This window comes from Platalea leucorodia (genome assembly GCF_965183815.1).
Source record: "Platalea leucorodia genome assembly, chromosome: 3".
NCBI classification, from domain to species: Eukaryota; Metazoa; Chordata; class Aves; order Pelecaniformes; family Threskiornithidae; genus Platalea; species Platalea leucorodia.
In genome coordinates this window covers 47,647,566-47,660,655 of record NC_138825.1, presented here as the reverse complement: position 1 = coordinate 47,660,655, position 13,090 = coordinate 47,647,566, and the positions used below count along the sequence as shown (strand labels likewise).

At 34.9% G+C, this 13,090-nt stretch overlaps 1 protein-coding gene across 1 annotated transcript in view; it reads left to right on the top strand.

Annotated features, from left to right (window-relative positions):
• Positions 1 to 13,090, top strand: part of TTC13 (tetratricopeptide repeat domain 13) — a gene marked incomplete at its 3' end in the record, with an annotated part of 43,049 nt that overhangs the window by 19,224 nt on the left and 10,735 nt on the right. Inside the window, exons 10-17 of the mRNA XM_082306686.1 lie at positions 1,822 to 1,963; positions 3,278 to 3,452; positions 3,870 to 4,026; positions 5,176 to 5,306; positions 5,638 to 5,770; positions 6,275 to 6,367; positions 10,588 to 10,671; positions 12,156 to 12,240. Of these exons, the coding sequence (XP_082162812.1) occupies positions 1,822 to 1,963; positions 3,278 to 3,452; positions 3,870 to 4,026; positions 5,176 to 5,306; positions 5,638 to 5,770; positions 6,275 to 6,367; positions 10,588 to 10,671; positions 12,156 to 12,240 (1,000 nt within the window). The remainder of the gene's footprint in view (positions 1 to 1,821; positions 1,964 to 3,277; positions 3,453 to 3,869; positions 4,027 to 5,175; positions 5,307 to 5,637; positions 5,771 to 6,274; positions 6,368 to 10,587; positions 10,672 to 12,155; positions 12,241 to 13,090) is intronic.

Here is a 13,090-nt window from a genome sequence, read left to right as displayed (position 1 = left end):
AGAACATGCAATATTCACTAAAGGCAGTATCAGTTAAATTTTTTTTTTTTGTTATCTTTTGCTTTGTGGACTTGTGCCTTATTTACCACAGTATCTAAATTCTGAACTCAATGTAGAATCACTAATTTCTTCATGAGTTTTTCTGTGATACTTGTTATTGCAGTGCGTAAGTACTTTCAAGGTACTAAATAATAGTCATTTAGCCTGGAAGATGGGCAGTTGCCTTCTTACATTTCCAATAAATGCTTTAACTTTTTTGTTTTGTTTTTGGATGTGGGACTGGCTCTCTAGTTGATCAGCTGTTCTACCCTGTGCCCAAGAAACCTTAATCTGAAGAGGTTTTATTTTGAAGGAGAGAAAAAAAGCAAGCCTTAAAATGTCTCATTTTGCACAGCATTGTTTTTTTACAAAGCAAAAGTCACTTAACCAGAGTATTCCTAATCAGCTTAGATCTGTTGCTTTTATTCCCTCTCACTGTCCCCTGCCTCCAAAAGTTCTCTGATCCTCAGGAAATAATAGGGGAAGGAATGTAAAGAAATCTACTAATTTTTTTTTTTTTAAAAGAACTTAATGTACAAAGGACAATTACTGTTAACTCTTCTAAATGCTCAGCGGTTAGAGAAGGCCAGAAGCTGAATAGAATATTGTTTAATAACTGAGGACACTGTAACTAGTGACCAACTATGATAAGTCTGAATTACTTTCCCATGAACACTCGGGTCTTAAAATAGGCATAATAATAATCTCATTTCTCCAGGGCACTGTTAACTTCAGCTGTCAAATTCTTCTTTCTTTCTAAAATCTTATATTTTAAGTTCACACTTTCTTCTGCATCAAATAAGTTTCAAATACAATGCTTAAAAAATACCTTTTAAATAATTCTTTTTATAGTGGAAGCAGATAATTGTTAGTCTGATTTTTCCTTCTCTACAACATGAGTTATAGCGTTCTACCTATTAATTCCTGCTTCAAATCTAGTGACTTCGATGTTTGTCCATTTATTTGAAACTAAAGAGCTGTGGTTAATCACTCTTCTGTCTAAAAATTCTTTTTGGCAAATTATTTAAAACTAGTAAGTCTTATTTGTTTTTTCTAGCATTGCTCGTTTGGATTAATTTCATCTAATACATTGATGTGGAAAGAATTCATCTTTCCACATTGATGTGGAAAGAATTTCATGATCTTAAAAAAAAAAAAAAAATCAGTGTACTGGATAAAACAACTGAAGAAAAATTAAGTTGTGTACTGTTTCTATTTTAATTTTTTTCATGATGGTTTCTCCATGGCTATTTTTACTAAAAGCTGTCCTGCACATGGAGTAATTGCAGTCAATACTACTTTAGTTAGTTTCAGCTTTCAAACACTGTATGCTTTTTCTTATTCAGCATTTAAGAAGTTAGTATGTTTTTAAAAAGGTGTTTATAGCTAGAAGTTAAAAAGACCTGTCATAGATAGTGTTTTCCAAGAACGCTGTCTGTGGAAGTTTTGTTTCTTTTAGTTTTTGAAGAAATACCATAGGTATGTGTTTTTATGGTTTAGAACATTAATCCTCACACTGAGGATTGTGAAGATTTGTGGTCTTATCGGGTTGTGTTTCAGAGTACACCTTTCTGGGAGTGAAAAACTCTGTGCAGCTGTTCTGTTCTTACCACTGAAGAACAGTTGCAGAATTGCTGCTTTTGTTAAAGAAATTTTCCATTAGTACTGTGCTCCTCTTTAATGATAACCCCTTTGGATGTGTTAAAACAACTTTTAACAAGCAATTTTGTTGTCACTGTTGCCTTCTATATTCCTCACTTTCCACTTTATGGAATCGCCTAGAGAACTTGGCAACTTCGATGCTGCTACAGAGAACTTCCAGAAGGCTTTGCTGCTAAATCAAAATCATGTTCAGACATTACAGCTCAAAGGAATGATGCTTTATCATCATGGTAGCTTAGATGAAGCACTAAAGAATTTTAAGGTAAGCAGGCCCTAAGTAAATACAAAATTAAGAAGTTTTGACAAGGACTAGTTTTCAACAAGTGCAATAAAATGGACAAATATCAAAGTTTTTCATTCTGAATGTGTATGTGCATTTGAACTAAAATTATTTTTTTGTGAAGTCTGTCTTAAAAGATGTATAAAACCGTACAGTTTTCAGTTGAAAATGGAATTTTGCTAAAACTAAGATACTTCCTCTAACTGTTTTATGAATTTCTAAAACTAAGCTCTGTTTGAAATGTTTTATCTCTTTGTTTTGTTTTGGTTTTTTTAAACTGTTAATTGTGTTTTTGCTAATATTTTAGTTTGGGTTGAAACCTAAAGTTTTTTAATATCTGATGGAAGAAGGAATGTAGTCTTTCTAATTTTAAGCTTAAAATAAGCATACAAAGTTCCAATATTTATCTAATTTTTCAGAGGTATTTTTTTTTGTTTTGAAAAACTCAGTATATGTTGCGATTCATTGAGCTTGTAAAAACGTGCATGTTTCCATAGGTAAATAAAATCTTGCCTCTCTCCATTGGCATTAAATAATGGCCTCATTTTGTAGACAGAACAATAAAGGCACATGTTAATCATACGTCCATATCCTTAAAACAAGGAATGAAATAAGATGTGGAAATGATTGTATCCCTTTCTGAATGAGTGTGTGCTTATCCCAAGGAGAACACTTCATGTGCATTATTACATATTCACCTTCTGCAACACAATTTGTAGATACTGGTGTAATTGAAAAGATATTTCAACTTTTAAGATGGAGATGCTCTTCTAAAGACATGTAATTGCTAGAAGAATCAGAGCATTAATTTTTGAATGATAAATATGAATTTGCTATGTGTTTAACATATAGCAAATAGTTGACTAACATAATGAAGTGTACTAATGCATGAACTAGTGAAGATATGGATGGAAGAAATGACACGATATATCTGTTGAACTAGCCAAAAGTGACTTGTGCCTAATATTGTCAGGAGCATGTTTTGTCTAATTTCATTAAGCTAAGCTAATATCAAAATAGGTCATGTTAGCTCTAATGATAACAATTAAAGTGTGATCAAAAGCATATTTGCACTGGCAGTTCTTCCCCCCCTTAGTGAAGCTGAAAATATTTTTTTTTCTTACATTTGCTAGCAATTTAAGTGCTAAGCATCATTTGCAAGAAAATGGTAATGGAAGTGCATCTTAATGACTGGTCACTCTTTTCATGCGGTCTTCTGACCAAACAGGTTAATTTATTTGAAGATACTCATTCTCTCTCTTGACTTATGGGTGCTTTGTTCCTTTAATCTCCTAGAGATGTCTACAACTAGAACCATACAATGAAGTATGCCAATACATGAAAGGTCTCAGCCATGTTGCAATGGGACAGTTTTATGAAGGCATAAAAGCTCAGACTAAAGTTATGTTAAATGATCCACTACCGGGTCAGAAGGCCAGTCCAGAATATCTGAAAGTGAAATACCTCCGAGGTAAGTTGGAATTGTTTTTCAGTTTTTTTCATTTTCTTAAATCCTTCGAGAACGCCAAAAGTGCTAACATGCTTGTAGTTATGGCCATTTTAAAGAAACTGTCGTACGTTCTCATGAGCACTGTTGAGTATGTCTGTTTAAAAAAACATGTACGCTGATTCTTATTTGTTCGTACAATTGAAAACTAGGGCCACAAATGAAATACACATTTCTGTATAATGGTGAAGATACTTAGTTGAAACAGACTTATTTCTGTCTTGGAAATTAGCTAATAGCAAAATTAAATTAGCTAAGAGTAATGACTTACTAAAGGCATGTTGGATAACTGACAAACACATAATCTGTTTTTTGTTTTTATGTAATTATGTAAGTAGGCTGATTATGCAAACGGTATTTAACTTTATTTCTTTCCTCCAGAATATTCTAGATACTTGCATGCGCATTTGGATACCCCTCTTACGGAGTATAATATTGATATAGATCTTCCTGGAAATTTCAAAGACCACTGGGCCAAAAATCTTCCATTTCTTATAGAAAATTATGAAGAACAGCCAGGGTTACAGCCACATATAAAGTGAGTGATATTTTTTTTTTAAAGCCTACCCCGAATGTTTTTTTCAGTTTGACTCTTTACAGTGCTATTCTGAGGCATTATAACAGCGTAAATGTTTGATACTATATGAAAGTGGAATTCCACTGAATGTGTAATCCTCTTCAAAGTCATAGGGATTGGAGTTGGTTTAGCTCATAAAAGAGGAAGAATGAAACTTAGAATGATTTTTCTTCACTTATGTCTTCACATAATCAATAATATTCACATAAAGTTGTTTCATATTCTGTGGCGTTACTGATTAACTATTCTATTTCTTTTTTTCCTGCATTTAATGTTAAGGAGTTGATAAGTTTGAGATGCTCAGTGTAGTGTTATGTAGCACCCTTATTACAGTTTCTTGTTATGTGTTAAGTTTTTACTTTGTTATAGGTGTAATTTCCTAGATACTTAATAGGATTTTTTTTTTTTAATGGCAGCTGGGTTTCACTGGGGAAAAAAATATTCTCCAGAGTAATTTAGATAACCAGTATTTTAGGAGGAGGGTGATTTCAGTCAACAAAGCAGGGGATTTATTAGAATAGGCTTCAAAAATATGTACCTAAAGGAAAGATAGCAATTTCTTCTGCTGTAAACTAGTTTCTAGATTTATTTTCATGTATTCACTTTATCCATGTAAAAAAAATTGCTAGGTTTAAAAATGTACGGCTTTTGTGTATATGGAATAGAATCCACCTTTTTAGCACAAGAAGCTTTTACAGAATTATGGGAGAAGTTACAGAATAAGGCTACCAGTTTCTATGCATATTCTTTTCTTACTTAGTGTTAAAGTTCCTCAGGGTGAGTGTAACATTGAAGTATAATATATTATCTGTGAACTTTATTTAGTATCACTTATTATGAGCAAGTCTGAAGCTGAAATACTGGTTGTGACAGTGGTAAGATTTGCCATTGGATTCAGTAAGACCAGGATTTCATTTGAGATATTGAGTGTAGCTGCCATGTACTGTGTATGTTCAGTGGGGTGGGAGGGGGAATGAGTGTTCTTTATACTGCTTTTAAGTATTTCTCACACAAAGGGTATTAATTATTAAATAAAAAAATCTGTGTTTTACAACTTTCAGGACTTTTGTTGCCAAGTTATGTCTGATGCTTGTTTTTCTCCTTTGTAAGAGATGTGTTATTTCAGAATTTTGAAAGCTATAAGCCTGATGTGCAAGAGCTCATATGCGTAGCTGATCATCTGGGTTCCATGATGCAGTATGAGACACCAGGATTTCTTCCAAATAAAAGAATACATAGAGGTATACTGAAAATGCTCTGTAAATTTCAGGGGGGGGAATAAATGTGGTGATAATTTAATGCTATACCTTTTCTATCTGCAAATTAGTTTTATGCTCTGTTCCTTTCAAATCAGATAAAAAGTTTAAAATGAAAATAATCGTTATGTCAGCAGTGTCTTGACCTAATAGGGGACTGGAAATCATGATCTCCCAGATTTTATTGATGTTGGCAATTCTCTTCCTGTAAATACATCACTTTCCTGCTTCAGTTTTCCTATCTGTACAAAAACGAATGTTTGGCTCTAATTGGTTTTCTGTTGTTTGTCCCTCTCTCCTCTCCCCCACACCCCAGCAATGGGATTGGCCACTCTAGAAGTAATGCAAGCTGTGCAGCGGACTTGGGCAAACTCAAAAGTTCGGATGAATGGGAAAACCAGATTGATGCAGTGGAGAGATATGTTTGATATTGCTGTGAAGTGGCGAAGGTAATGGTAAAAGAAGAGAGAGAACAAGCCTTATGTTGGTTGCAATAATGGTGCATGCTTCAGTTAATCAAAGGGCTGAAGTCACAGAGGACAAAATGAATGCTTGCTACCACTCTGTAACTAGAAAGTGTTCTGATAAAAAGAGAAGGAGGGTTTAGGTACAAGGAATGCACTTCTGAAAATACTCCATTTTTCTTCTTTTTCAAAAGAGAGAAAGAGTTGGGAATAGCATTTTCTGGTTGAGGCAAAGTTGTGAAAGACCATAGGATACATTGCAGCTTAGGCTAACAAAAGTGAACAGTTTCCAACTCCAGCAACATAACATACTTATGATTTGGTTTTTTTTCTTATGGAAATCATACATGCATTTCAATAAAAAGTTATTTTTTGTGATCTTCAAATTCTAGCTTTTGCCTAAAATTATTCTGTGTGTGAACAAAGCTCAATTAAAAATATTATATGGAGTGAAATGTGTGCCAACATTAATGTCCTTTGTCTTTCTAGGATAGCTGACCCTGACCAGCCTGTGCTTTGGTTGGACCAAATGCCTGCCCGAAGCCTTAGCAGAGGTTTCAATAATCACATTAACTTAATCAGGTATGAAAGTTTTACCAAACAGCCTTCCCACACACACTAAGGGATTGTACCAAAACTTACCGGCTGTTCATGAAACAGCATAGTACAGTATAGAATGTATTTGTGCATATTGTTTTGCTTTAGTATTTATTTTATATTTCCTAATGGAACATTTGGGGTTTGCGCACCTCAAATTTTCCTTCATGACATTTCCTCTTTTTCCTGAATTTCAATTGTACAACTCAGTTATAGCAAGATCTAACTAGGATCCAGAAGATGCATATTTTTACGTGCTGTTTTTAATTTCCAAATTACCTGAAATTTAAAAATTAGATTAAGTTCATCACAGTTGTAAATTTTGCAAATGCTGCTTCTCAAAGATAGTGGTAGCAGTAATGAAACAATGCATTCTATTAGCTTTAATACCAATTTATAATCGAGAGGAAAAACATAGTTCTTTTAGTTGTTTTCAAAGCAGGCCAAAGTAAAGCAAAAATGGCAAAATAAGTAACCTGTGAAAGGTAACAGTTGCACTTTCAAACAAAGGTGAAATTTAAAAGATTCAACCACTGTTGTACGTTCCATCTTCTCCCATGCTGCAAGACTCAGTATTGTAGTCACGACAGTGCTACCTCCCATGAAGGGGTAGAAGTCTGAGAGACTCAATGTGGCAACATCACTGTCAATCACAGGAGCAGAGTGTGTTTGTGTAAGTAAATATGTAGCCAGGGTTCATCTTATTTCCCTCCTCCCCTCCGCCAGCCATGGGAAGTATTTGATCTGTCATTCTGCTTTTGTATCTATTTCTTTCTTTTTTGAGAAGCTGTGTGGAAAAAGGAGGATAAGGGAAGCAAAGCCTTCGCAAGAATTATTTCAGGCAGAGAAAAACAGAGATATTCTAATGTTCGCTTACAGAGGCTAGTGAGAATTTGTCTGTGCTCTTCCTTCCACTCTAAGGAATGGACCCTAGCAGCCTCCTCTTTACTTTAGGGAGTGGTTACAAGGTAGCGTTAAACTCCAATGCGGATCAGTAGTTGCCTTGCAGGGTGTGCTGCTTCTTGAACAGTCATATGCTCAGGCTTCTGTCTTCCCTCAAGCCAAGTGTTACCTTTGGTCTCCAAGCTCTGTCCATCTTTGCTGTTGCTGCATTTCTCTCTTCTCACATGTACCATTCAGCAGAAACCACAACCATCTGTACTTTGAGACAAGGATGCATTCCATACTTCATCTGTTTCTTCCTGTTTTTATTTTAAATGGGAGAGTAAAAGCTTAATTTCTAGGTGATCTGTGCTGGCAGAAGGGCATTCATGTAACAACATCTGATTACCATGCTGAAAATAACATTGAACGTTTATTCTGGGGAAATGTGTCCCTGTACAGGATCTCTGTGTCAGCAACTCTGTTTTTCACTGGCCAAAGTACTTTGCTTGTTTTCCTCTCATCAGAGAATGCTAGCAAAACTCATGATTTACTGTTCCAGCTGTCTTGGTGATTTCATAGAAATCTGAAATAACCTTCATGAACACTCAGAATGGTAGGCCCACAGTGAATCTAATTCTAACCTTTTGGTTTTGGCTCAGCCTTGACTTTTGGGGATCTCATCAGCATTTTGGTTGTGCTTTTTTGATAGCTAAGTAGTAGTTGTCTGAAAATTATTGATTTGACACTTTTTTTGGGAAGAACAATAGATTTGAAGCAGCCTAAATACTGCTGCCTTAGTTGTTGATCATACTTTAGTACTGGATGGTGACTGCATCCTTTTTGATTCTGGAAACCCATACTTGTTTGATCATTCTGCAACACAAGTAATAGCTGCTTTCATTGGTCAGCTTTCTGTAGTGATTAGTTTCTGCTTTTGGATTCCCTCCCAATGATTTCACAAGAGGTGAGGGATAAACGAAATTAATATATTAAGTAGTAATAGGGTTTTTTTAAAATTTATTTTATTTTATTTTTGAAGCATGTTCTAGTCCACTATGATTTCTAAATGACAATTTACTCTTAATGGATCATACAGATCTGTGTAATCTCCTTCTTGTGTTACTCAGCTATAAAGTGGCTGCTGATTGAAGATATTAATAGGCTACAGGGCCAGCACCTTTTTGTTGATAATTGAGATCACTTTATGGTCTTGTGACTCTTTTTCAGGAACATATACACTGCTTTATATTTGCCTTATGATTTGAAAGTTATTCTCATAACTAAGGCTGAATTCTTTCTATAGCATGACTACTGAAAACAAGGTGTAACAGTAGATTATTTAGGCTGACAAATGGCAGCCTTCATGGTTATTAAATATACAAAGATATCAGCTGTTCAGTCAAATAAGTAGTGTAACAATATCAGTTGGGTGTTCTTTTGGTATTCATAACAGATCTAGTCATGCTGAGCTCAAGCTGTCTCTAGGTTTTGTTTGGTCTAAATTGTACACCAGTAAATTCTGTGTGCAAAAATATTTGGATTAGATATCTCTTAACATAACCTTTTTCTTTACTCAGAAGTCTTTGCATTTAAAGTCCATTATTGTTCAGTGATTCCTGTCAAATGAGTCTTGGCAAGGAGGCACTAGCATTCAGTGACTGCTGAATTAAAGATTCTTTGTCAGAGTGGCAAAATGTTTGGAGAGTGTCAGAAAATGAAAACTTTGTTTGTTTTGAGTCAATTTGGGGACCTTTTGTTAAAGGTGTATAAGAAACATCTTGCACTTCACAATGTTTGATAGGCTTCCAGATCTTAACATTCTCAAGATGCACGTATATCGGCTGTCATGGGTCTATAGAGAAGTGCAGCTTTGGCTTATCTCCTTTCTGGCTTAAATGATCAAAGCTACCAAGTTTCATTTGAAGTAGAGAAAATGCTTTTGAAAGCTTAAGTTATTTTCATAGGCAAAATAAGGATTTGGGATCAGCTAAACATTAATGATATACTCAGTGTTCTTATAAAAAAAATGAAGACACTCTCTGAAATACTACTGCTTTTGAATGCTTGGTGGTAGTGTTTATTAAACAAGGAGAAGGAGTGGAAATAAAAACAAATCACTTCTGACCACCCACCAAAAGTCTTTTCTTGGTACTACTGTTTCTAGATGGCCTTACAGAATGATAGGGCTGGTTTGAATGTATTTTCCAAGATGCCACTAAAGGAAAATCCAATTCCTTATACTGACACGCTTCTGCCTGTTGTACAGATATATTTTTAATACAGATGGAAAATGATGGGACGTACAACAAGGGCAAATTATGTATATAGGTTTGTCTTCATCCTTTCGCTTTCCCTACCTCCCTTTCCTATGTGCAGATATGTATATGTTCTAATTCTGTTCAGTTCTTAAAGACTGATTCTGCCATTATTCTGAGACTAGGCCTACTAAAGTGTGAGACTGTCGAGTGAGACCTTAGACAGGGACTTAAGCTGCCAAAAATGGCTTGGAGTGGAAAAAAAGCTAGGTGTACACACCTTCCTGTGATTGACAGTGGTTTTGCTTCCTCAGAGAGCGATAACGTTTGCTTTATAAAATCTTGTTTTGTAGACTGGGAGAAGAGGAAGGACTCCTACAAATGCAATAACGGTATGTAATTTTTCCTCTCAGAGTGGTTATAATCCTAGCAGGTTTCTACCAAGTTTTTAATGTATATTTTTTCCTTAGTAGTCCAAGGGGAAAAACAACACATTTTTGATGTTTTTGTTTAACAGTTACTCCTTGTAACTGTTAGGAGTCAAAGCAAAATTATTTCAATATAGAGGGATGTAGGTGAATAAAGAAAAATGTATGTGGACTGTCAGAGCAGATCAGCATATCTATTGGCAAATATGTAAACTGGAGAGTGTTGGTTCTCGAAGTAAATCAATGTGCAGATTGAGAATTCTCTCCTAGTTCTTCAATATCTGCAAGTGTAAATAACTGTCTAAGGAAGATTATATCCTTGTAAAAATTGATATTTATCATATAGGTAAGATTTACTGGACATGGGCACACTGGGGAAATATGCATGAAATGTAGTTTATCAGAGAACACCACCACTAATGCTACATGAGCTTTTGGAAGTTCACTATGGAATCTATATTCCAAGTGGGGTATGAGCGATTCCCCACTTCAGATAAACCTCTAGTTCATTCCTTTAAGTTACAAAGCATCTGTGGGTAAAATTCTGTCAAATATTAATGAGTAATATTTGTGTCTCAGCCCTGGAATGTTTGGTTGAAAAACAAGACTTTAAAAAAACCTTTTCTTTTCTTCGTAGGGGACAGGTCATTAACATGCGGTACCTGGAATATTTTGAGAAAATTCTTCATTTTATCAAAGATAGGATCCTTGTTTATCATGGGTAATTTTCTGATTCCCCCCCCCCCCCCCCCCTTCACTCCACTTGTAATACTGATTTGAAATTTACATAAGATTCATTCCAGAAAGTCTGAGGGATATTTTCTTAATTTTAGTAAGTTCGAGTTTTCTTAGTATCTATATTTTCTATTGGAAAATGAAAAATCCTATTCATTGCCACATAAAGAAACATAAACTAATAGGAAAAACCATTCTGAATTACAGTATACCTCGAAACTAATAACGGTGTTGAATTTGTACTCACAGTTTTGGCATGAATGGGTCTCAATTATTTCTAAAAAATATGATTTATTAAAGATGTTTGGTTTCTTCCTGGTAGAATAGAGTACAGTTTCTCTGAATATTGAGATTAATTTATTAAATAGTAGGAATGAGGAAAAAAGAAAAAAGTTATAGAAGGTAATTTTAATTGAAACTGGTGTTTGACAAGTGGTTTTAAAGGAGCAGAGAATCTTTACTACCTGTTATGTAGATGGGTTGGTAGACTTTGTCCTGGAACAGAAGACAGTTGTAGAATCCTGAATGAAAGAATGTGACTAAAGGTAATCTGAAAATTGATGTTGGCATCTACTTCAAACTTTGATCAGTTTTTTTATGAGTAAAATGTCTTCCCCACCTGTGGCTCATTTGTGGCAACACTGTTCTGATAACATTAAAAATTAAGAAACTCTTTTAGTTTTAAACCCTCTAATTTTTTTTTTTTTGGCCTGGTAACTTTTATTAAATATTAAGTTCTGTTTTTCAATCTCGTTATGCTATTTAAATATCACAAAATGAGAGTGCAGAAAATCCTTATAACAGTTGAAAACATTTAAGTTTTAGAAAATTTATGATAGTTGCTGAAGATACCTAAGTTCTGTAGTAACTGGGAAGTCTGTCCTCTGTTGGGAGAAAGTTTGTTCAGAGTGAGCCAGCAGCATTTAACCTTAAACCAGAGCAATTTGTGCTGTTATTTTTTTTAAATAATTTTGTTCTTAAAAGGTGTGTGTACAGTAATTATTAAATATTAGAGCATGAGTTTAATAGGTTTCTTCACGGTCCAGCTGTGCCCGCATCTGTAGTATTTACATACCTTTGAGGCTACACAGATGCGTATATTTTGAGAAGAATATTTCTAACATGGACTCTATTCCTCTTCCATCTTTCCTCATCAACAACCCCCTGCCCACATGCACTCATGCAAACACTGTTTAATGCTTCAGAGTGGCCAACAGCAAATAATAAGATAAACCTGAAGTTTAGGTTTGAAGCTGAAAAAAATAAGCTGAGCTGATATAGGAGGAAATTACTTTTTGAAGAATAGGAGAGCATGTGGCCAAGTATGAAGGAGCTAATTTTCAGAAAAGAAATAATTAAATAACTTTCAATAACTTATTCCACTATGGCTAATTAGGTTAAAGCTAGATGGATTTCCAGAAATGCTACATGTGTTCAACCATTGCGATTCCATATTTAATTTTTTTCCAGTGCTAATAATCCAAAAGGACTATTAGAGGTTCGAGAAGCTTTGGAAAAGGTACATAAAGTAGAAGATCTTCTTCCCATAATGAAGGTAAATTAAAGAAAAACTTCAAAATATGATAAAAATAATAAAATGTATTCCAGGAGATATGCAGTTCCTCAGAATATAACCATTGTGTATAAGCTTAAAATGAATAACTGGAAACACTAACTCAGGTTATTTCAAATCTGCTTATGTAGTATATGACCTTCCCTTTGATATATGCAGCTGTGTGATATATATTTGAAAGGCTTGGCCTAACTGTGAATCGGTAAAGAAATGACAGGAAAACAAAATGTTGAATGTAATTCTTTGAAGCCAGCCTTATCAACCGGGAGGGTTTGTGGTCAGATCCACCATGATGGGCTCATGGTGTGCCTGTGCAGTACGAAGAAAAAAATTGAAGATGTATATCTGAAAGATGAGGAACATGGAAGCTCTTTTTACCTTAGGTTCATTGGTGCAGGTCAGTACGTGGTGGGGCTGGCAGGGGGAAACGGGGAAGTAGTTGCCCTTAGCGATTGATAGCTGATCTGAAATGAAGTCTTGGTTTACGTTCTTGTGCTTTGGAAGACTGTCAGGAATGGGGAAACCTGCAGGTTTTCTTCTCGGTGGTGGTGGTCTTTGTAGAAAGGCTTGGAATATATGACGTGCAAAATTATTTATATTCTTATGCCAACACAAGTAATAAGGCTTGAGCTGGGTTTAAGTGAAAGGTCGTCCCGCTCTCCCCTCACTCCCCCAAATTAATCTAGGATGAGCAGTATGTAAGTATTTGGGTTTGGGGAAACAGTTACAAAGTATTTCTTTTTAAAGGATTGGACAGGATTTTATCTAGAATGGAATAAAATTTGGAAGAAACAGTCATGCTAAATACAGACAAGCTCATTGCTTTCTTATC